The 26056-nt window shown below is 40.5% G+C and overlaps 1 protein-coding gene across 1 annotated transcript in view; it reads left to right on the top strand.

Moving 5' to 3' along the window:
- SKAP2 (src kinase associated phosphoprotein 2) overlaps positions 1-26056 on the top strand; it is a 324806-nt gene that overhangs the window by 166999 nt on the left and 131751 nt on the right. The window contains exons 5-8 of the mRNA XM_069729895.1: positions 15238-15312; positions 16736-16819; positions 22710-22834; positions 23712-23763. Of these exons, the coding sequence (XP_069585996.1) occupies positions 15238-15312; positions 16736-16819; positions 22710-22834; positions 23712-23763 (336 nt within the window). The remainder of the gene's footprint in view (positions 1-15237; positions 15313-16735; positions 16820-22709; positions 22835-23711; positions 23764-26056) is intronic.

Raw genomic sequence — 26056 nt, 5'->3', positions numbered from 1 at the left:
AACGGGCACAGCGACGATGATGTCATAAAGGACGTAGACATCCTGCGTCTCTGATTGGTCGAGGCCGCCAGGCCTCGACCAATCAGCAACGGGCACAGCGACGATGATGGCATAATGGTTGCCATGGCGACGATGATGTCATAAAGGTTGCCTCGACCAATCAGCGACGGGCACAGTCTGCAGCGAATTCTGGAATCATCATTGTCCATATATTACAGGGACATGCATATTCTAGAATACCCGATGCGTTGGAATCGGGTCACAATCTAGTATATATATATATATATATATATATATATATATATATCTATATCTATATCTATATCTATATATATATATACAGTTAGGGCCAGAAATATTTGGACAGTGACACAAGTTTTGTTATTTTAGCTGTTTACAAAAACATGTTCAGAAATACAATTATATATATAATATGGACTGAAAGTGCACACTCCCAGCTGCAATATGATAGTTTCCACATCCAAATCGGAGAAAGGGTTTAGGAATCATAGCTCTGTAATGCATAGCGTCCTCTTTTTCAAGGGACCAAAAGTAATTGGACAATGGACTCTAAGGGCTGCAATTAACTCTGAAGGCGTCTCCCTCGGTAACCTGTAATCAATGAAGTAGTTAAAAGGTCAGGGGTGGATTCCAGATGTGTGGTTTTGCATTTGGAAGCTGTTGCTGTGAGCAGACAACATGCGGTCAAAGGAACTCTCAATTGAGGTGAAGCAGAACATCCTGAGGCTGAAAAAAAAGAAAAAATCCATCAGAGAGATAGCAGACATGCTTGGAGTAGCAAAATCAACAGTTGGGTACATTCTGAGAAAAAAGGAATTGACTGGTGAGCTTGGGAACTCAAAAAGGCCTGGGCGTCCACGGATGACAACAGTGGTGGATGATCGCCGCATACTTAATTTGGTGAAGAAGAACCCGTTCACAACATCAACTGAAGTCCAGAACACTCTCAGTGAAATAGGTGTTCTGTCTCTAAGTCAACAGTAAAGAGAAGACTCCATGACAGTAAATACAAAGGGTTCACATCTAGATGCAAACCATTCATCAATAACAAAAATAGACAGGCCAGAGTTAAATTTGCAGAAAAACACCTCAAGAAGCCAGCTCAGTTCTGGAAAAGTATTCTATGGACAGATGAGACAAAGATCAACCTGTACCAGAATGATGGGAAGAAAAAAGTTTGGAGAAGAAAGGGAACGGCACATGATCCAAGGCACACCACATCCTCTGTAAAACATGGTGGAGGCAACGTGATGGCATGGGCATGCATGGCTTTCAATGGCACTGGGTCACTTGTGTTTATTGATGACATAAGAGCAGACAAGAGTAGCCGGATGAATTCTGAAGTGTACCGGGATATACTTTCAGCCCAGATTCAGCCAAATGCTGCAAAGTTGATTGGACGGCGCTTCATAGTACAGATGGACAATGACCCCAAGCATACAGCCAAAGCTACCCAGGAGTTAATGAGTGCCAAAAAGTGGAACATTCTGCAATGGCCAAGTCAATCTCCAGATCTAAACCCAATTGAGCATGCATTTCACTTGCTCAAATCCAGACTTAAGACGGAAAGACCCACAAACAAGCAAGACCTGAAGGCTCCGGCTGTAAAGGCCTGGCAAAGCATTAAGAAGGAGGAAACCCAGCGTTTGGTGATGTCCATGGGTTCCAGACTTAAGGCAGTGATTGCCTCCAAAGGATTTGCAACAAAATATTGAAAATAAAAATATTTTGTTTGGGTTATGTTTATTTGTCCAATTACTTTTGACCTCCTAAAATGTGGAGTGTTTGTAAAGAAATGTGTACAATTCCTACATTTTCTATCAGATATTTTTGTTCAACCCTTCAAATTAAACGTTACAATCTGCACTTGAATTCTGTTGTAGAGGTTTCATTTCAAATCCAATGTGGTGGCATGCAGAGCCCAACTCGCGAAAATTGTGTCACTGTCCAAATATTTCTGGCCCTAACTGTATATATATATAGTACAGACCAAAAGTTTGGACACACCTTCTCATTTAAAGATTTTTCTGTATTTTCATGACTATGAAAATTGTTGTAAATTCACACTGAAGGAATCAAAACTAGGAATTAACACATGTGGAATTATATACTTAGCAAAAAAGTGTGAAACAACTGAAAATATGTCTTATATTCTAGGTTCTTCAAAGTAGCCACCTTTTGCTTTGATGACTGCTTTGCACACTCTTGGCATTCTCTTGATGAGCTTCAAAATGTAGTACTGGAAATGGTGTTCCAACAATATTGAAGGAGTTCCCAGAGATGCTTAGCACTTGTTGGCCCTTTACCTTCACTCTGTGGTCCAGCTCACCCCAAACCATCTCGATTGGGTTCAGGTCTGGTGACTGTGGAGGCCAGGTCATCTGGCGTAGCACCCCATCACTCTCCTTCTTGGTCAAATAGCCCTTACACAGCCTGGAGGTGTGTTTGGGGTCATTGTCCTGTTGAAAAATAAATGATGGTCCAACTAAATGCAAACCGGATGGAATAGCATGCCCCTGCAAGATGCTGTGGTAGCCATGCTGGTTGAGTATGCCTTCAATTTTGAATAAATCCCCAACATTGTCACCAGCAAAGCACCACCACACCATCACACCTCCTCCTCCATGCTTCACGGTGGGAACCAGGCATGTAGAGTCCATCCGTTCACCTTTTCTGCGTCGCACAAAGACACGGTGGTTGGAACCAAAGATCTCAAATTTGGACTCATCAGACCAAAGCACAGATTTCCACTGGTCTAATGTCCATTCCTTGTGTTCTTTAGCCCAAACAAGTCTCTTCTGCTTGTTGCCTGTCCTTAGCAGTGGTTTCCAAGCAGCTATTTTACCATGAAGGCCTGCTGCACAAAGTCTTCTCTTAACAGTTTTTGTAGAGATGTGTCTGCTGCTAGAACTCTGTGTGGCATTGACCTGGTCTCTAATCTGAGCTGCTGTTAACCTGCGATTTCTGAGGCTGGTGACTCGGATAAACTTATCCTCAGAAGCAGAAGTGACTCTTGGTCTTCCTTTCCTGGGGCGGTCCTCATGTGAGCCAGTTTCTTTGTAGGGCTTGAAGGTTTTTGTAACTGCACTTGGGGACACTTTCAAAGTTTTCCCAATTTTTCGGACTGACTGACCTTCATTTCTTAACGTAATGATGGCTACTCGTTTTTCTTTACTTAGCTGCTTTTTTCTTACCATAATACAAATTCTAACAGTCTCTTTAGTAGGACTATCAGCTGTGTATCCACCAGACTTCTGCTCAACACAACTGATGGTCCGTACCCCATTTATAAGGCAAGAAATCCCACTTATTAAACCTGACAGGGCACACCTGTGAAGTGAAAACCATTTCCGGTGACTACCTCTTGAAGCTCATCAAGAGAATGCCAAGAGTGTGCAAAGCAGTCATCAAAGCAAAAGGTGGTTACTTTGAAGAACCTAGAATACAAGACATGTTATCAGTTGTTTCACACTTTTTTGTTACGTATATAATTCCACATGTGTTAATTCATAGTTTTGAGTGTGAATGTACAATTTTCATAGTCATAAAAATACAGAAAAATCTTTAAATGAGAAGGTGTGTCCATACTTTTGGTCTGTACTGTATATATTCTATTTTTATTCCTGTTGTGTACTCAACTGGTAATTTATGGAACTTAATCCATGTTATGGCAGCATGATCCCCAAAGACTGCTCTGAGCACATGGATCCTACAAAAAATTACGGGATTATATTAAGAAACATCTGTACTATTTAATGCTCTGTCAAGCCATGACAAATTTTGCAACACTGGCAGAATTCACAATGTCAGTTTTTTAAAGGAAGATTTCTATGGCATTTGTGTTTATACATTTTTGTTATACTACATGTATAAATATAGCGTATGTGTGTGTTTGTAGTGTATGTGCATGTGTTCACTGTGCAAAAGTTTTAGGAATATGTCGAGGAAATGCTGCAAAGCAAGAATGCTTTCAAAAACAGAAGTGTTTGTATTTTGTTAATTGATAAAAAAAAATTAAGTGAATGAACAAAGAAGAAATGTAAATCACATCATCATTTTTATAACTTCTGCATGTAGTCTGGATGTTCTCCCCGTATTTGCTTGGGTTTCCTCTGGGTTATCTATTTTCCTCCCACCCTCCAAAGACATTTAGAGTGTGAGCCCCAATGGTGACAGTGATGATAATGTACAGCGCTATGGAATATGATGGTGAGCAATATAAATAAATAAATAAATAAATAATAATATGTAGAATATGTAGGTTGAAGCACAGTCTAACTGAAACAGAAACAGCTGAGTAGGAACTGGGTGAAGAATAGGAAATCTTTACTACAAAAGTGAGGTTGTGTATCATGTCACAGGTTATACAGTATGGCAGCTCTAACCATATAATCACTTCTACCATGGTGGTGACTGTTCTATTAAATGGACTATTATTGAAGCAATGGTCAAACGTGTAGATATTGCGACCCCCATTCTCATGATCAGTGAGTAACAGCAGTCAGACCCCAGCAATTATTCACAGGTTAGGTTATATACGGTATGTGTTTTTATGGGACAACCCATTTCAATAGGTTAACTCTGTTTATTCATAAATTACCAGGAAGAATACCAGAGTAATAGCACACTAAATAATCTAATAGATCTGCTTCCACCAGGTGGTGTTATAGAGTTCAAGCCCTATTCCTCTCTGAAGCGGCAATTTGCATACTACAATTCTCAGAGGAACATTGCATGGCCAATAAGCCTCCTTACCTTGGCATTCCAAAGCCGGTATGTCTCTCGCTGCAAGAAGAAATGTTATCCCATAGACCTCAGTCCAGAGACTCTCACCTAGCCAAATTCGTTCTTATACTTTGCACTGATAAGGGGCAATACCCCGAAACACCAAATAGAGATTCTTATTTGGCTTTTATCCTAAGTCATATTGTAAGACTCGTTAAAGGGTCGATAATTACTTCTAGGATCGCTGCTTCCAACAGGTGGCGTTAGAGTTCTAGTCCTTTTCCTTTCTGAAGAGGCAATTTGCATATTAAATAGATCTAAGTAACAATGCCCCACAACCATTATTTTAGGTTTATTACAAATATTTACTAAGGCTACTTTCACACTAGCGTCGGAGATTCCGATGCTAGCGTTTGTTGTGCCGCACAACGGGTGCAGCAGATGCATTTCTCCGGCGCATCCGCTGCCCCATTATAAGGTGCGGGGAGGTGGGGGCGGAGTTCCGGCCGCACATGCGCGGTCGGAAAAAGCGGTCCGTCGGCTGCAAAAAATGTTACATTTAACGTTTTTTGCTCCCGGCGATCCGCCACAACACGGCACAACCGTCACAAGATGGTTGCGACATGTGTCAATACGTCACAATGCGTCGGTAATGTAACTCTATGGGGCAAAAACGCATCCTGCAAACAACTTTGCAGGATGCGTTTTTTTCCCTAAACGACGCATTGCGACGTATTAAAAAAAACGCCAGTGTGAAAGTAGCCTAAAAGAGACAAAAGATAAGCTTAATACAAAAGCTGAAAACAAATCTCTTCATTGGGTGGGAATGTGAGTAACTATTAACCGTAAATGTAGATATATACTGACTCATTACAAGAAAGGCAATGTCAGGGGTGACTATACAGAAATTATGGTCTATAGGTATATTTAATAAAAATGAAGTGGTCTGAATTACTGGGCCCTCATCTGGTATTAAAGTTTGGTAATAACTGTATAATAAGCATCATTTGTTCTACTACTTTGTGCAAACATGGATAGATCAGAATTAATGTTTTATTTTTGGAGTCTCACCATGAGTTAATTTATTGTCAATTATGCCTGTAATGGTCTATGTGGCCATAGAAATGCCATTGTATAAGGGCATATTAACTCTCCAACCTTTCGGTGCATTAGCCCTTCCGTCACAATAAGAAGAAAATGAGAGAAAAACAACACTGACAGTTGTCACCAAAAGGGCATCTCTGCTGTTAACAGAGACAATGATATTGTATTCTTATCTATTAACATTAAAGATAGGTTTGTGTAGTGTTAAAAGCAGGAAATGTCAGAGAATGTGCGCTGCCGCATGACGGAAATTTAGTCAGCACGATATTTAAAATATCTGATTGGCCCTTTAGCCGAGTGATCCTTCTCGCTCTTGGCACAGGTTATTGAGAAAGATGAATCTCTAGTATGCTCATTTTGCCGCTACTGTCTTCCTCGTATAAAAAATTGCCCTTGAATTACAATGTTTTCATTGTATTTCTTACTTTACTCCAGCGGCTTCTCGTAATAAGGCTAATTTAGATGATGTGTCCTCCGGACCTTGCTCAACCTCCCGTCTATTTTTTTTTCTTCTAGCTGTCATTTTGTGATTACATTTTTAAACATTTCCACAAAGTCAAGTACTATTTGTTACATTGTGATTTAAGCTGTAAGTCAGAGAGATAAAGTACCAGCACTTCAGTGTCTGCTTTTTTACAGAAGAGTCTATACAAGAGGTCTTGTCATATTCAGTATCAATCATGTGTCCTATGTCATGCCATCTTGTATATTGACAACTAGGAAATTATATTTATGTATTATCCAAACGAAAGAATTTGAAAGAGCCCTGCCAGCCGAAAGCTATGAGAGGCTGAGTATGCACTACTGACATGACAGATCCTAATGACATTAACCCCCTAATCATTATGGAAATCACTACCTAATCCAATTCTAGACATTCAACCCTTTTGCGCCAGAGCCTGTTTTCACCTTCCTGACCAAGCCAATTTTTCCAATCCTGACCAGCGTCATTTTGGGGGGTAATAAGTCTGGAACGCTTCAACATGTCAAAGTGATTCGAAGGTTGTTTTTTCATGACATATTGTACTTTATGTTAGTGGTAAATTTAAGTACGTTAAATATTTTTTTGCATTTCTTTGTGAAAATATTGGACTATGGGCAAAAATGTAGAAACTTTTTCAATTTTAAAATTTTTACTTTTTACAGCCTTAGGCCAGATAGTTATATCACACAACATAATTAATAAATAAAATTTGCTAAATGTCTACTTTACATCAGCATAATTTTTGAACCATAATTTTTTTGTCAGAATCTTGGAAGGGTTAAAAATTTATCAGCAACTAACAAATTTTTCCAACAAAATTCACAAAACCAATTTTTTTAGGGGCCACGTCACATTAAAGTGACTTTGAGGGGCATATGTGACAGAAAATAACAAAAAGTGACACCATTTTTAAAACTGCACCCCTCAAAATGCTCAAAACCTCATCTAGATGTTTCTTAAGAACCCTGAACCTGCAGTTGCTTCACAGAATTTTATAACGATGAACCGTGAAATAGAAAAAAATAAATTTTTCCTGCAAAAATGTTGCTTTAGCCCTAATTTTTTTTTTATTTTCACAAGAATAAGAGAAAATGAGCTGTACAATTTGTTCCACAATTTTTCCTGAATACGCTGATATCCCATATGTGGTGGAAAAATAACGTTGGAGTATGGAAGGAGTACCATTTGACTTTTGTAAAGCAAAATTGGCTGGAATAGATAGTGAACAACATGTCACATTTGCAGAGCCCCTGATGTGCCTAAACAGTGGAATTCCCCCACAAGGGACCACATTTTGGAAACTAGACTCCTCAAGGAATTTATCTAGATTTATCACCACATGAGCATCTTGAACAAGAAGATATTTATTAAATTGAGGCGTGAAAGTAAAAAAAATAATTTTTCCTACAGAAAAATTGCTTTAGCCTCAAATGTTTTATTTTCACAAGGGTAAGATGAGAAAATGTACCACAAAAGTTGTTGTGCGATTTTCTCGTGAGCAAGCCGATACCTCATACATTGTGTGCAGAATTATTAGGCAAGTTGTATTTTGATCACATGATACTTTTTATACATGTTGTCCTACTCCAAGCTGTTCAGGCTTGAGAGCCAACTACCAATTAAGTAAATCAGGTGATGTGCATCTCTGTAATGAGGAGGGGTGTTGTCTATTGACATCAAAACCCTATATAAGGTGTGCTTAATTATTAGGCAACTTCCTTTCCTCTTGCAAAATGGGTCAGAAGAGAGATTTGACGGGCTCTGAAAAGTCCAAAATTGTGAGATTGTCATGGTCAGCTGCAGCCGCAGATACGGCCCAGCCCATAGACGCCCCCAGCCGACCAACCTCAGAAGGCGTGGGGCGTGCGTCCCCTGGGGACGAAATACGGACCCTTTAAACTGCAGAGGGGGACTCGAGCCTACCCGAACTAGGGGAGGGCAGAGACCGGGGTTCATCAGTTACATCTGGATATCAGACACAGGGAGGACATCAGGACATCAGGGAACAGACAGGATATCAGGACATCAGGATCCATGAGGTCATCAAGACACAGGCAGGACATCAGGGTACAGACAGGACATTAGGACATCTGGACCCAGGGTCACCGGCAGACATCAGACAGGAGTCGTTCAGTTCTGGACATCCAACACGACCTACAGGCACCACCAGAGTCATCAGGCTCCAAGCTCCAGACAGCGGTCATTAGGTTCCAGACTGCAGTCGTCAGGCCCCGGGCATCGGACCTAGGAAGGAACTCAAGCATGATGATGCAAGCACCACCATACTGAACATAAGCCAGACGGGGTTAACACCGCATGGTAGTCAGAGCACAGAGTAGTAGATGCTCAGCAGAAACACTGGTAACACTGGTTTCAAGAGACTCAAAGTCACTGGGAGTGAGGCTGCAGATGCAGAGGGATTCCAGAAACATAATCACAGCAGACACAGTTCAGACAGGTTTAGGTACAGGACAGGTACAGGATCAAGGATTCGGGCCTGGATATACCGCCTCCAGGACAGGCGCCAGAACAGGACAAAAGAGGAATCAAGGCAAGGACTTTGGTACTAAAACATAGACAGGAGAGGTGCAGGAACACAAACACACATAGCAAAGTTCAGGAGCTTAGTGAGTAGCTGAGGTCCCGCCCATAGGGCAGGGGAACTTTATATAGGAGCTGCCCCTCAGCAATTGGCTGGGGACTGCATTTGAAGTACACATCCTCACCCTGATAAAAGCAGGGGAGGTGTGGCCGCGCATGCCCTAAGCACAAACAGAAACCATTACAATACAATCATTGCAGGATCTGAGGCTCAGGGCACCTGACTGAAACTGCATGCACTGACCCACGTGGAAAGTCATGCACCAGCTGCAAATGACCTCACAACTCGCGGACAGCTTCACAGCAACAACCAAGGACCGCACATGAGGGCAGGGCACATACCTAAAAACCCATGTACGACTGCGCAGCAGAGCAGGGAACTGAGAAGGCTCCATCCAAGTAACAGCCAACAGTATCCCAGCTCAAATTAGGGGGAAAAGAGTAAAGGATTAAAGCAAACCTATGCATTGTCATGCCGAAAACCAGATACAGACAGAACGGCGTGACAGAGATGTCTTGCAGAGGGATGCAGCTGTCTTGAAATTGCCAAATTTTTGAAGCGTGATCACCGAACAATCAAGTGTTTCATGGCAAATAGCCAACAGGGTCGCAAGAAGCGTGTTGAGCAAAAAAGGCGCAAAATAACTGCCCGTGAATTGAGGAAAATCAAGCGTGAAGCTGTCAAGCCAAAATGCCATTTGCCACCAGTTTTGCCATATTTCAGAGCTGCAACATTACTGGAGTAACAAAAAGCACATGGTGTGCGATACTCAGGAACATGGCCAAGGTACGGAAGGCTTTAAAACGACCACCTTTGAACAAGCAACATAAGATAAAACGTCAAGACGGGGCCAAGAAATATCTTCAGACTGACTTTTCAAAGGTTTTATGGACTGATGAAATGAGAGTGACTCTTGTTGGGCCAGAGGCTGGATCAGTAAAGGGCAGAGAGCTCCACTCCAACTCAGATGCCAGCAAGGTGGAGGTGGGGTACTGATATGGGCTGGTATCATCAAAGATGAACTTGTGGGACCTTTTCGGATTGAGGATGGAGTGAAGCTCAACTCCCAGACCTACTGACAGTTTCTGGAAGACAACTTCTTCAAGCAGTGGTACAGGAAGAAGTTGGTTTCGTTCAAGAAAAACATGATTTTCATGCAGGACAATGCTCCATCACATGCCTCCAACTCCTCCACAGCGTGGCTGGCCAGTAAAGGTCTCAAAGAAGAAAAAATAATGACATGTCCCCCTTGTTCACCTGATCTGAACCCCATAGAGAACCTGTGGTCCCTCATAAAATGTGAGATCTACAGGGAGGGAAAACAGTCCACCTCTTGGAACAGTGTCTGGGAGGCTGTGGTGGCTGCTGCACGCAATGTTGATCGTAAACAGATCAAGCAACTGACAGAATCTATGGATGGAAGGCTGTTAGTGTCATCATAAAGAAAGGTGGCTATATTGGTCACTATTTTTGGGGATTTTGTTTTTGTATGTTAGAAATGTTTATTTCAAAATTTTCTGCAGTTATATTGGTTTACCTGGTGAAAATAAACAAGTGTGATGGGAATATATTTGTTTTTTATTAAGTTGCCTAATAATTCTGCACAGTAATAGTTACCTGCACAAAAAGATATCCTCCTAATATAGTCAAATCTAAAAAAAAAAAAACACCTGAACTTCCAAAAATATTAAGCTTTGATATTTATGAGTCTTTTGGGTTGATTGAGAACATAGTTGTTGATCAATAATAAAAATAATCCTCTAAAATACAACTTGCCTAATAATTCTGCACACAGTGTATGTGGTAGAAAATTACGGTTTGAGCACTCAGCATGCCTCGAGAATGAAGGGATGCCATTCCGGCTGGAATAGGTTGTGGACTCCATGTCACATTTGAAGAGACCCTGACATGCCAGAACAGCAGAAACCCCTACAAGTTATCCCATTTTAGAAACTCCACATCTTGAGGTATTCATCTAGGGGAGTAGTGAACATTTTTAACCCTCAGATGATTCACAGAATTGAATAATTTTGAACTGAGTAAATACAAAAATAACCATTTTCCTTTTCAGTGTTGCTTTTCAAAAGAGGTAATAGAAGAAAATGAGTAGTACAATTTGTTAAGCAATTTCTGTTGATTACGCAAAGTTTGTAGGTGCCATCTCAAATTGGCAAAGCCTCTGAGGTGCCAGAACAGAAGAACCCCCCATATGTGACCCCATTTTACAAACTAGACCTCTCAATTAATTAATCTAGGGTTGCATAAATCAAATTAACACTACAGGTGTGTCACAGCATTTTACACAATAGGGCGGGGAAGAAAAAATAGTTACATTTTTACCACAATAATTTGTTTTAGCTCCATATTTTACATGTTCACATGAGGAAATGGGTAAAAAATTTGGCACACAATTTGAGCTAAATGTGGCAATACTGTGGCTGTGCAGCTACACGATGAGACTCGGGAGAGACAGAACACTATTTGACTCAAGGAGAACAAATTTTCACAGAATAGTTTGTGGACTCCATATACAGAGCTCCCAAATGCTAGAAGAGCAGAATTACCCCCTCAAATGACCCAGTGTTGGAAATGTCACCCCTCTGGGAATTTATCTACAGGTATAGTGATGATTTTGATAGATGTGCTCCATAAACAATCAGCAATAGATGTTGCTTATCTACTACTGTAGTACCCAACACAAAAGAGAACCACAGTATAAAGTGCCAATATTTCATAGATTTTATTACATAATTTATAAAAAAAAAAAAAAAAAAGTACCCTAGGTAACTGCTAAAAGCAGGAACAGCTACTACTAATATATACAACAAGTTGTTCCAAAACAGTGACTGCATATAAGTAGTTAATGCTAATCCAAGTCACAAGCACATCAACTACATAGTGTAGGGGTATTGCGCCCTGTCAGAATCAATTATGGCAATGTAATGTCCCCACCGCCCCAACGCACGTTTCGCTTCTTCGTCTCCTGACGAGCACCTTGAGGGGTGCAATTTTTAGAATGGTGTCACACTTGGGTATTTTCTATCCTATAGACCCCTCAAAGTGACTTCAAATGTGATGTGGTCCCTAAAATAAAAATGGTGTTGTAAAAAGGAGAAATTGCTGGTCAACTTTCAACCCTTATAACTCCCTAATAAAAAAAAAATTGGTTCCAAAATTGTGCTGATGTAAAGTAGACATGTGGGAAATGTTACTTATTAAGTATTTTGTGTGACATATCTCTGTGATTTAAGGGCATAAAAATTCAAAGTTGGAAAATTGCAAAAGTTTCAAAATTTTTGCCAAATTTCTGTTTTTTTCTCAAGTAAACGCAGGTAATATCAGATAAATTTTACCACTATCATGAAGTACAATATGTCATGAGAAAACAGTGTCAGAATCATCAAGATCCGTTGAAGCGTTCCAGAGTTATAACCTCATAAAGGGACAGTCGTCAGAATTGTAAAAATTGGCCTGGTCTTTAACGTGCAAACCACCCTTGGGGGTAAAGGGGTTAATTCCTGTGAAGGGATTAATAAACTTCTTGAATGTAGTTTTGAGCACTTTGTATGGTTCAGTTTTTAAAATGGTGTTGCTTTTTGGTATTTTCTGTCACATAGTCGCTTCAAATGTGATGTGGCCCCTAAAAATATTGGTTTTCTTAATTTTGTTGGAAAAATGAGAAATTGCTGATACACTCTTAAGAGTTCTGGCTCCTACAGACCAGTTAGACGCTCCTAATCAACTCGTTACCTGCATTAAAGACAGCTGTCTTACATAGTCACCTTTATAAAACACTCCTGTCCACAGACTTAATTAATCAGTCAGACTCTAACCTCTACAACATGGGCAAGGCCAAAGAGCTTTATAAGTATGTCAGGGACAAGATCATAGACCTGCACAAAGCTGGAATGGGCTACAAAACCGTAAGACTCTGGGTGAAAAAGAGACAACTGTTGGTGCAATAGTAAGAAAATGGAAGAAATACAATATGACTCAATTGACATCGATCTGGGGCACCATGCAAAATGTCACCTTGTGGGGTATCCTTTATCATGAGGAAGGTGAGAGATCAGCCTAAAACTACACGGGGGAACTTGTTAATGATCTCAAGGCAGCTGGGACCACAGTCACCAAGAAAACCATTGGTAACACATTACGCCGTCAAGGATTGCAGTGCCCGCAAGGTCCCCCTGAATCATCAAGGTATTCTGAAGTTAGCTAATGAACACCTGGATGATTCTGTGAGTGATTGGGAGAAGGTCCTGAGGTCAGATGAACCAAAATTGAGCTCTTTGGCATTAACTCAACTCACTGTGTATGGAAGAAGAGAAATGCTGCATATGACCCAAAGAATACCATCCTCACTGTCAAGCATGAAGGTGGAAAAATTATGTTTTTAGAGTGTTTCTCTGCTAAGGGCACAGGACTACATCACTGCATCAATTGGAGAATGGATGGAGCCATGTACAATAATATCCTGAGTGACAACCTCCTTCACTCCGCCAGGACATTAAAATGGGTTGTGGCTGGGACTTCCAGCAAGACAATGACCCAAAACATACAGCCAAGGCAACAAAGTAGTGGCTGAAAGAGAAGCACATTAAGGTCATGGAGTGGCCTAGCTAGTCTCCAGACCTTAATCCCATAGAAAACTTATGGAGGGAGTTGAAGCTCCGAGTTGCCAAACGACAGCCTCAAAATTTTAATGATTTAGAGATGATCTGCAAAGAGGAGTGGACCCAAAGTTCTCCTGACATGTGAGCAAACCTCATCATCAACCACAGAAAACCTCTGACTGCTGTGCTTGCCAACAAGTGTTTTGCCACCAAGTATTAAGTCTTATTTGCCAGAGGAATCAAATACTTCTTTCTCACTGCAAAATGCAAATAAATGTATATAATTTATACCATGTGATTTTCTAGATTTTATTTTTGATATTTTATCTCTCAATGTTAATATTAACATACCCTTAAAATTATAGACTGTTCATGTTGTTGTCAGTGTGTAAGGAGCCCAGGGCGGTAGTTGTGGCAACGAGCTGTAGTGTTCTCACACCCTGGTGCCTCACAAATTAAACAAAATGTCCCTTTTGCGGTGTGTGCAACGTGCGCAGTAGAAACCTCACATTAGTTGTCGGAGTCCCCTTGTCTTCTGTCTCTCCGGCCTCGCTTCCACGGGTCTCACAATCAACTCCTGATTCAATATTCTTTCTTAACAGTTCATCTTTACTTAATGACAAGGTTCGCATAGCAGAAGTGGCACAGTGCATATAGAGGGACATTCCTGAGGCTTTCCCCTGCCTTCCTGGCAACCTCTGTTCTTCCTGGCAATCAATGCCTCGCTTCTGGCAATCCCTGTCCCGTCCTTCACTTCGCCATACCCAGGGCATGGCTGCCCGGGCTCTGCTGTCTAACCAGGAAGTCCCATCCCTATATCCCAATGTCCTGCACTACCCTCATCTGTGACTCCTCCCAGCCTGTAACACCCCTATCACTTACTATGCTATTCTACACTCTCACTCCCTAATCTGGTACACAACACATATCCAGTACATATACTGTACAATACAGCAAGATTACATAAATACATTAACAGTCAGAAACATTATGAAACTGCACACAATTAATATGAACACTGTTCAAAGAGGGGGAGGCATGTGACGGCCTATGTCACCTCCTTACAAGTGGGCAAACTTACAAAATCAGCAAGGGATCAAATAATTGTTTCCTTCACTGTACATATTATATTTATTTTGCACATTAAAAGTGTGCAGAAAAAAACAAACCATGTGCCTTTGATTCCTTCACCAAATTTAAAGTTAAATGCTCGGTTAGGAGTTCCCACAATAAGATTCTATTGCCAGATATAACTGATTGGAAATGAAGTGATGGCACGTAGTTCATTCTCAGGTTATTCCGCCCCTAAACTGAAAACTTTTAATTGTATATTATTATAGCCCCAGAAAGAGTGTAAAATTGGTTTTGCAAAAATCTAAGGTAAATGGCAAATACACATTTTCTGGAGCAGATGTCTGAGATTCCTCATAGCTCGACATACAGTAATCTTTGTATGGGGCTGGTTATGATCTGATATTATAGAAAACAGCTGTATGGTTAGGAAACCAGCTCCAAGATTATGTCCTGCACTTCATTCATTGTGAGGACAGCATGCTGGCAACCATAGCCCACCTGCTCTGGAAATTGCTTTATATATGTAAGAATGGTCTACGTGCTGTTCACGGTATAATATATATTAATTCTGACAAGGAAATTGCATTACAAAACCACTTTTAATTTTCTAGGAAATGTGTATCCACCAGTTGCTGCTCAGGATCTTCATGTTACAAAAGGAGGGTATCTTGAGAAGCGAAGGAAAGGTATGTCGTATTGCTGTGTTAAAATATCAAAGCCAGATGTGCTTATTTTATGAAATAACCAAGATCATTTAGAGGGGTTGTGCAAGATTAGAAAATATGGCAGCTCTAGAAACAACTCTACACTTGACCACTTGTATTTAATGTTTTTATTTTATTTTTTTATTTTTTATTTAATGTTGAAGATTAGCTCCATGGAAGTGAATGCCATTACCAATGCCTCACCCAATTTGTGGATAGGTGTGGCACTGTTTTTAGGAAGAAGTCAGCCATGTTTTCTAAACCTGTACAAGCTCATTAATAAAATAGCATTCATGATCATCAGAAAAAAAGCAGTCAAGTCCTTTGGACTTTATAGAGAGATTATATGAGGATGTCTACTGTCAGTGCAGAGCATGCAGTAATATGTAGTGGACCTCCACTGAATGACAGCCAACAAAGAAGTATACAGCAGTACTGTGTAGAGTTAGATACATATGGATCAAGCTGACCCAACTTGTAGTACACCATACACTCCACCTTCCCAACCTAAAATGTAAAAGTAGACTTACTGAAAATTCTGAACATACGACTCGTATGTTCTTTATTCACCCATGGATGCATTTGGAGATTGTTGGCTAAATATTTATCGAGTCAATTGTTTTGTCTATGGGGGAGGAAGAACATTCATAATTTTAGAAACTTCAATTACTTTTTTTTCACAGATCTGAGCCATATAAGATTATCCAGAACATTTAGATAAGTCCTTCCTTACCTTTGATCTTAATGAGGACCTGTCTCTCGATTTTTTTAATTTAAAATGATTACCTTCTCCAATCGGTGCTGCCTTACTAATTCTGGAACAGTTTTTCTTAGTTTTCTGTACTCTTCCATTCCAATGTTTTGCCCCCTGGTTAAAAAAAGATGCAAATTTTCCTTTCAACCAACTGGAAGTTTACCACAGACCTTCTTTGGCACACGCCTAGTTGGTTAAAAGAAAAATTTCCACATTTATTACTGGGCATTGGCATAACTTTGGAATGGAATGTTACAGGAGAAAAAGAAAAACTGTTCCATAATCTGTTTAAATGATAAAATTCATTAAACTGTCCTCTTTAATCCATCGTATCTTGAGATTTGGGGTTATGAAATGACAAGATTTAAAAAAAAAATGTGATTTTGATGTGATACTTCGTCATATTATGTCACTACTACACAGTGGCAACACAATGGTTGTGACATAAGTTATTACTTGTCAAGGTTTTTATTTCATGTTGAGATATTCTTTTATTATACCGTAATTGTTTTGCATGAAATTGGCGTTTTTAACTAAATTTGGGCAAAGATTAGGGTAGACTCATCAAGACCTTCGATGTAGGCACCAAATTCGATGTGAACAAGAGTCTGACAACCTGTTATAACACTGAATTGTTTTTCTCCATGCCAGATCACAGCTTTTTTGCATCAGAATGGCAAAAGCGCTGGTGTGCACGGAGTAACAACATCTTCTACTACTATGGGAGTGATAAAGGTATGTAGTTTAATATTACTTTTTTTATTTATATAAGAAACTATATTAAAACCCTAACATTTCTGTAAGTCCTGAATGAACCTTTTCATTTTTCTATTAAGATTAAATGTAGCAATTTATTTTAAATAGTAAAGTTGCAGATGTTTTTGTTGTTCATATAAATGGTGTGATAGGATGTTTCACACATTTTTTTTTTTACTTGATTGAAAACATAGCACAATCAAGAGAATACATCAGTAGCATTACAAGATGGATGAGTACATGAGTTTAAGATGTTTGGTGCCACACGACCCACTGCGAGTTCACCGCAGTTCAAATTCACCGTAGTAAAATTCTCCCTGTTAAGTGAGATGAACTCGCCTCTGCACCATGAGATTTTCCTCATGGTGCAGAGGTAACTGCAGTTCATTTGCTGGCTGGGAACGCAGCTTCACTGACCGGCAGTAACTTCGATGATGTCACTGACACTGCGTTCGCAGCCGCTCATTCACCAGTGGTTCTCAGCCTGGATGGTCACATCTTGGCACCATCCAGGTTGAAAACGGTTTATCCCCCAGGTATTACAGAAGACGAGGGTTTTGGTGGAATTAGGCGTTAGGTGAGTATAACTGTGCTTGTCATTTTTAAATAAAAATGGAAAACTGTTTTGTTTTATTTTAAATATAAGACTTTATTCTGGCTGTGTCTTAATTTACAATATAACTATGGGATTAGTAATGGATGGGTGCCTTATAGACGCCTCTCCATTACTAATCACCTGACAGTACAAAGGTGACATCAACCCCATAAATATGAACTCCACTTGTCACCACTACAGGGCAAGTGGGGAGAGCTTGGTAAAGTGCCAGAATTGTCATTTTCTGGGTAGCTGTGGGCTGCTATTTTTAGGCTGCAGGGGCCAATATCCATGGCCTCTTATTAGCCTGAGAAAACCAGCCCCCAGCTGTCTGCTTTAGCATAGCTGGTTGTCAAAAATGGGTGGGACCCCACGCAGTTTTTTAAAATATATTAAATAATTAAAAAATACAGCATGGGGAACCCTCTATTCTTGATAACCAACCTCGCTGAAGCTGACAGCTGAGTAATTTTTGCCTGGCTGTTATAAAAAATACAGAGGAACCACGCCATTTAAAAAAAAGATGATTTATTTACAGCGCAGGAGCTGGCTGATGATTACTTCCATCAGCCACGCCTGCTCTTACTGTTAGTAGCGGCAGCAGGTGTCAGATGATGGGAACAGTAGTCACATCAGCTGACATCAATGACCGGAGGTAAACTTTATACCTCCGATCATAGCTGCAGGCTCACGCTGTCATTTGACAGCGTGGGAAGCATGGCTGTCTGACCTCTGCACCGTGAGAAAAATGTCTCAAGGTGTAGAGGTGAGTTCACCGCAGTTCAGAATTTCACTGCAGTGAATTTGAACTTGGGTGAACTCGCCTCTGCACCGTGAGACTCCATGAGCAGCGGATAGGTAAAAAATGCAGTTTTTTAAAACGCTGTTATTGGCGTCAGCAGACATCAGCTGATGTGAGCAGTAGTCCCATCATCTGACACCAGTGACCAGAGGTAAACTTTATACCTCCGAATACAGCTGCGCGCTCACGCTGTCTTTTGACAGTGTGGGAACCGCGGCTGTCTGTCCGGCGGTAATGATTTTACCGATGATCAAAAGTAGTGTTTGCCATGCTGTCATGCACATGAGGTCCGGGTTCTGGTCTGGGTACTGTTCTGGTACCTGAACCTTAACTTTTTGAAACTGTTTGGCCAAACCCGCCAGACCTGAACATCCCGGTGTCCACCCATTTCTAGTCCTCACCAAAGAAGACTCATCAGGAGACTTATTTGTTAACCTATATTTACTTAAATGAGACTAAACAAAAAAACAAACAAAAAAATAAAATAATGTATTCATACACAGGATTATGTTTACTGAATAAGTCACAGAGATAACCACAAACAGGCAAACACCAGACTCAGAAACAATCATACAGCTGATATACTTATAATCTGCTCTAATGATGGTCAGTCCAATGTAGGCGATATACAGGAAAAAATCGTATCTAAAATAGTAAAAGTTGTATGTTATCCTCCTAAGGCCGGGGTCACACTAGACCGTAATACGGCCGAGTGCAATGCGATAAAAAATCGCATTGCACTCGGACCAATGTTACCATATGGGGCCGCTCCCACCAGCCGACTTTTTGTCGGCCGTTTTCCTCGGTCCGAGACAATCGCAGCATGCTGCGATTGTCTTGGACCGAGGAAAACTCTCGGCTCACTCGCACCCATATAAGCCTATGGGTGCGAGTGAGACAGCGCACACCACTCGGATATCATCCGAGTGATGTGCGCTATAAGCGGACCCCAGCAATGGAGGAGATGGAGAAATTCATTTCTCCGCCTCCTCCGCAGCTGTGCTCCGATCCTCCCTGTGCGAGAGAGTCTGAGCACAGACGCATGACACTGCTGCGAGCAGGAGCCGAGTGTCATTAGCATATCGCATCCGATGCTCTCGCATCAGATGCAATACGCTAGTGTGACCCGGGCCTTACAGATCTGCTCTTATTTGTTATTCTAGTGGTTATCAGTCATTAAGCAGACAATTTGTCCTGAACCTAATTGACTTTCCAATAGCCCACTATATACCCTTCATTGGAAACTTATCTGCTTACAAACTTATTCCTATATTTTCACTCATTTTATTGCATGTGTCACTAATAATTGCAATAATTCCACATAGCCCTAATCTTCATATTAGTATTGCACTTGTTCACTGACAGACCGTCGCAAGGCCTTAATAACTTCTTTTGGCATGAGTTAATCAGAGAAAAAAATATATCACTCTATTACACCTTACTCATTATTAAACATAGAGTCTGCCTCAAAACTACTGATAGTTTAGATGCACTGTCCTCTTGGGTCACATACATATCTTCCGCTAGATGTGCAATCCCTAGCTATGATTGCTAACATCTATGAGATGACTGTTCGGGATATATACATTTCCTTATACAGGACGCTGCATGTGCATCCTGTCCAAAAGCTGTATAGTTAATGGTGCCAACAACACGTCGGACATTTAAAGATGTAGCCACTTTCCATCAGTGACGTCACCCCCCAAACATGGACGCGATATGTTCGCCTGGACCAATCACATTACACAGTCAGGTCCACCCCTCTGTGACGTCATGGAGGATTCGGTCACAACTCCTAATGAAAACAGTAATCTCACGCTAGGTGTGCACCATGCAGTTTCTACACAGACGTACTGTACATCACTCAATAGAGGAGCAGCATCAATGTAAATCCATCGAGCAAATCGATAATTTAAAGTGCCAGCTGTCAAAGAACCAGAGCGGTGCACAAATAGAACATTGCAAGTGATAGGCACAATGGTCCATCGCTTTATAATGTCCAGAATAAAACAAGACAGAGAGATCAGGGAGGATTCAGCCATATCTCCCAGTGAGACCAATGATCTCATGGTAAGTATACACCATGCAATGTCTGAACATGAGAACATACTTACTATGAGATCATTGGTTTCACCCTACCCTATAGGTATAAAAGCTAAAAAAATATTGTGCTACCCGTGTTTTTCTGGTGGGTTGCAATGTGAGGGCCATCAGTACATTAGAAATACAGTGGGTGAAGTAAGTACTGAACACATCACCGATTTTATTTTCTAAGGCTGGAATCACAGTAGTGTATGGCATCCGATGCAAGAGCATCAGATGTGATATGCTAATGGCCCTTGGCTCCAGCTCTGCTGCTGTTAGCGGGAGACAAGTGTCAGTGCTCTGTGCTCCGATCCTCTCTCATGAGAGACTCTCAGCACAGGTGAGGTGGAGATGGACAAAGTAATTTCTCCATCTGCTCCATTGCCTGTCTTGGCATATATCGGACTGCACTCCGGTGACATCCAAGTGCAGTCCGATGTTTCACACGCACCCGCAGACTTGTATGGGGCATGGGAGCCGAGTCTCACTGTCGATCGCAGCATACTGTGACTGTTCTCTCATGTTGAATCAGCATGAGAAAATAATCACTGAGCTGCTTTTTTCCATTGTATAACATTGGGCCGAGTGCTATCTGATAACACATAGGCCGTGTGATACGCTACTGTGACCCCCAGCCTAAAGGTGCTATTAACATTAAGTTCTCACCGGATGTCGGTAACAACCCTTCCAATCCACATAGGCAAAGAAATCAACCCATAGATGTGCATAAATTAAATTATATGTAATAATGAGAAATGACACAGGGAAAAGTATTAAACACACTTCCTGAAATGTATGTAATACTTTGTACAAAAGCTTTTGTTGGTGATGACCGCTTCATGATGCCTCCTGTTTGGAGCACCCAGTTGCATTCATTGCTCAGGTGAGATTTTCTAAATTTTCTATTGGATTCAGGTCCGATGATTGTCTGGGACATTCCAAGCAGCTTTATTTTCCTTCTCTGAAACAAATTGAGAGTTTCCTTGGTTGTGCATTTGGGATCATTGTCATAGTGAAATTTCCACCCTTGTTTCATCTTCATTATCCTGGTAGATGACAGCAGATTTTTATAAAGTATGTCTAGGTACATTTGTCCATTTATCATTACTTAAGTCATATGAAGTTTGCCAGTGCAAGTTTGCCACTGTTCTCACCTCAAAATTCACTATTGTTATGGTGTTTTGGGGGGCGATATGCAGTGCTTTTTGGCCTCCAAACATGGTGTGTATTATGCCATCCAAAGAGTTCAATTTTGGTCTCATCTGACCAGACTGTATTCTCCCAGTATTTCACAGGCTTGTCTAAATGTTGTTGAGTAAACTTTAAATGTACTTGAACATGCTTTTTGTTCAGTAATGGAGTCTTACTGGCCATGGAGGTTGAGTGCATTACAGGTGGTCCTTGGCTTTTGGACAATTCTTTTGATAATTCTTTTCAATCCTCTGTCTGAAATCTTGCGTGGAGCACCCAGTCATGACCAGTTTATGGTGAAATGATGTTCTTTCCACTTCCGGATTATGGCCCCAACAGTGCTCACTGGAACCTTCAGTAGTTTAGAAATTCATCTGTAACCAATGCTATCAGTTTGTTTTGCAACAATAAGATTGCAAAGGTCTTGAGACAGCTGATTAGTTTTACTCATCCTGAGATATATCTTGTGTGGCACCTTGGTAATGAGACATCTTTTTATAGGCCAACACTTGAACCAGCTGATATTATTTTTCACTAAGTAGCTGGATTGCTTTCTAATTACTGAGAGATTTTAGCTGGTGTCATGACTTTCCGTGGCTTTTTGCGCCTCTTTCTTTGTGTTTTCCCTGTGTCATATCTAATTATTACACATAACCTAATTTATGGACATCTATTGTTTTATTGATTTGCCTGTGTGGATTGGATGTGTTGTTACCGACACCTGCTGAGAAATTCATGCCAATAGCATCTTTAAAAATGTATATACTTAGAAAATTGGTAACACGTTTAATACATATTTAACCTGCTGTATATCAATGCGTTATATTAAAGGATTATTTATTTGACTCCACCGGATGGTGCAAATGATTGGCCATGGTTGTCTCTTATAGTTTGCCTCCAGTATCATAAATATTTTTTAATAATAAATTTTTTTGTATCATTGTACACAGATTATTTTTCGAAAATGTGCCTGATAAAGAAATATGATGAGATGCTTATTATTATAGGATAAGTACGTACCACTAGCTGGAGTACTCTTTTCTAGTCAAGACTTTCATGATTCCCTGGTAGAAACCTTCCATATTGCTGCATTTAGTTTGTTTTACGTAATTCTGCAGCGATTTTCTAAAAGCTCCATTGTTTCCATGCCAAGCCAAATTTAACTACTGGTTGCTACTTTTCTCTACCTCTTACAGACAAACAGCAGAAAGGTGAATTTTCTTTAGAAGGGTACAGCGCCAGGATGAATGATACTCTACGCAAGGATGGAAAGAAAGATTGCTGTTTTGAAATCTACGCTCCTGATAAACGCGTCTATCAGGTTGGACTTTTTATGCCTCTGTATAAATTAGATTGATAAAACCGTAGCATTGGCAGTCTGGGAGAAAGAGGAACATTTGGGTTGTAACAGCTCACTAACCGGCAGACACATCTGTACAGCGCACTGATGCATAGGGGAATGAATTAAGAAAAAAACAAAATTCCGATAAAGTTCATGTGCCCGAAATTAATATGCAACATTGCTTCATACATATCAAGTGTATCTGTTTTTTCTTCTTTGTTTTACCAATGATTATTTTTACTACATATTCAGTGATCTGGTAAAGAAAAGATGAATTCCCCAGAAGATAAATGCAGATTTATCAATGCAAACACCATGAATGCTAAATCACAACATGACCGCCAGGGGTATGAGAGGGAATCAAACCAAACATGAACGTCAGTGGCGCACTTCAGAGATGTATCATTTCTCCATCAATACAGAATGTAGCTCTAATACACTTTAAATATCCAAAATTGCATTTGAAAATCGTTTAATTAACTTGTCAGGTAATGTGTTGGAATCTGACAGCAACATTTTTAAGGAAACTATACCCAGCAGTCTAAAGATATTCACGGGTGTCTTCTAATTGTCAAGGGCAAATTTCGTTCATCAGTTTTGGCTTTGACATTGATGAAGAGAAGCAGTTTTTTTCTGCACAGCTGCCAGCTGCTGATCAGAGTTTCAAATCCATCATCCTCTGCTCCAATTACGTAAATTTGTCAAAATTAACTGTACATTATAAGAAGCATCCTTGCACGAAAAGTATCAGTAGACACGCAAAGAATTGCTAATGTCTCCGTAAAGAAATGACATGATTGTTCGTTTTTGCAGCCAGCAAATCATTAGTGTCTGTTCCTTTTATGATTTTTTTCAGTTTGCTGCTTCAACCCCCAAGGAGGCAGAGGAGTGGATAAATGCAATTCAAGGTAAATGCCAAAAATACTAGATGATAATGTCACATGTCTTATAAAATATGTATAATTATTATAATAGCGTAATCTGGGTGGAGTTTGTATTTTCTCCCTGTGTTAGGCTGGTTTCACATTTGCGTTTAAAAATGCAGCGTTTTAAACGCAAACGCATTTGGTGAAAAAACAAGTTTAAATGCGTTTAAACGCTGCGTTTTTTAGGCGCATGCGTTTTTGCATGTTTTATCACAAACGCGGCATTTTGATGCATTTATATGCGTTTTTTCCTGCGTTTGCGTTTTTGAAACGCATGATGAGAAGTGTGTGACAGCTGCCAATCATCAAAATCAACTAGAAAACCCACTATAAACAGAAATACCTAGGGTTAGGGTTAGGATCCCTAGTAACCCTAGGGATCCTAACCCTAACCCTAAAACACAAACTCTAACCCTAACCCTAAAACACAAACTCTAACCTTAACCCTAACCCTAAAACACAAACTCTAACCCTAACCCTAAACCTAAAACACAAACTCTAACACAAACTCTAACACAAACTCTAACACAAACTCTAACACAAACTCTAACACAAACTCTAACACAAACTCTAACACAAACTCTAACACAAACTCTAACACAAATTCTAACACAATCTCTAACCCTAACACAAAAACACAAACTCTAACCCTAACCCTAACCCTAAAACACAAACTCTAACCCTAACCCTAACCCAAACTCTAACCCTAACCCTAACCCTAGGGACCCTAACCCTAACCCTAGGGATCCTAACCCTAACCCTAACTCTAGGGACCCTAACCCTAGGGATCCTAACCCTAACCCTAACCCTAGGGACCCTAACCCTAACCCTAGGGATCCTAACCCTAACCCTAACCCTAGGGATCCTAACCCTTAAGGTTAGGGTTAGGGTTAGGATTCCTTAGGGTTAGGGTTGGGGGGTGGCTTTTCAGTGTGTATTCTTGTGTTTTTCTATAAAAACGCATGTGCTTAAAAATGCATGCGTTTACATAGACATCAATAGGTTTTTTTTGCCGCAAAAAAAGCATGCGTTTTTTTGCAGCAAAAAACGCCGCTAAGATTACTACATGTTGCATTTCTGCAACACAACGCATGCAGAGAAAAAACGCATGCGTTGCAAAAACGCATCAAAACGCATGCAAAAAAAGGCTTGCATTTTTAATGTTAAGTATAGGGAAAAAAACGCATGCATTTTTTGCACAAAAACGCAAAAAAAAAAACGCAAATGTGAAACCAGCCTTAGTATGAGTTTCCTTCGGGTTCTCAGGTTTCCTCCCACACTCCATAGACATACTCATAGGGAATCTAGATTGTGAGCCCCAATGGGAACAGTGTCAATAGTGTGGAATTAATGGCGCTATATAAGTGAGTAAAATAAATAAATCATACTGTGAAAATTATTCATCTCGAATTTCCCCAAATTAAAGGGGTTGTCCCCTACTTTTAAAACACCTTTTAAAATTCACCCGGACCTCATGTAAAATAAAAACACCATATACTCACTTCCCTTCCAGACCAGCACCATTCCAGTGATGTTGGGGCAGTGTCTGTCAGCATACACATAATATTATGTCAAGTGGGCACCGCAGCCTACCAGGTGGCCACTGATGAATAACAATGTCACACACTGCAGCGACCGCTGGAATGGTGCTGGAGCAAGAGGTGAGTCTATGGTGTTTTTATTTTACATGGGGTCCTGTTGCATTTAAGAAGGGATTGTCCAAGTAGTGAGCAACCCCTTTAAGGAAAGACAACATGCAGAAAATGCACTAAAACAATTTTCTCAACTATAATTAAAACTGAGAAAAATCTTCCTTGTGTTAGGAGCTCAGACGAGTATCCAGAGCAGCAGTAGCCTCTCTACTCTGCCCTTAATGCAGTGAAACAAAACCTCACTAAGTCCCTTCTCTGTAATCAATGGGGTGGGGCTCCAGTCAATCTCCAGCTGAAGATTGAACTGATGAGCAGGAGATTATTATTATTTATATTTAGTACAAGAGATGGTTACATGCAAAATACAGATATATACTAACAATGACAGACTGGTACAGAAAGGGGGAGAGCCCTGCCTTTGTGGGCTTACAGTGTACGGGACAATGGGGAAGTAGACAGGAGGTTACAGGGTTGCAGAGCTCTAGTGGTGGTGAGGTGGCAGCTGGGTCATTGCAGAATTTAGGCTTTGTTGAAGAGATGGGCTTTCAAGTTCCTTCCTAAGATTCCAAATGTGTTGGAACCGGATGTGTTTGGGTACAGAATTCCAGAGGGGGATGCCCGGG

The sequence above is a fragment of the Ranitomeya imitator genome, chromosome 6, assembly GCF_032444005.1.
Source record: "Ranitomeya imitator isolate aRanImi1 chromosome 6, aRanImi1.pri, whole genome shotgun sequence".
Taxonomy (NCBI): Eukaryota; Metazoa; Chordata; class Amphibia; order Anura; family Dendrobatidae; genus Ranitomeya; species Ranitomeya imitator.
Note: the sequence above shows the minus strand (reverse complement) of the source record. Positions and strands in the feature narration are given on the sequence as shown.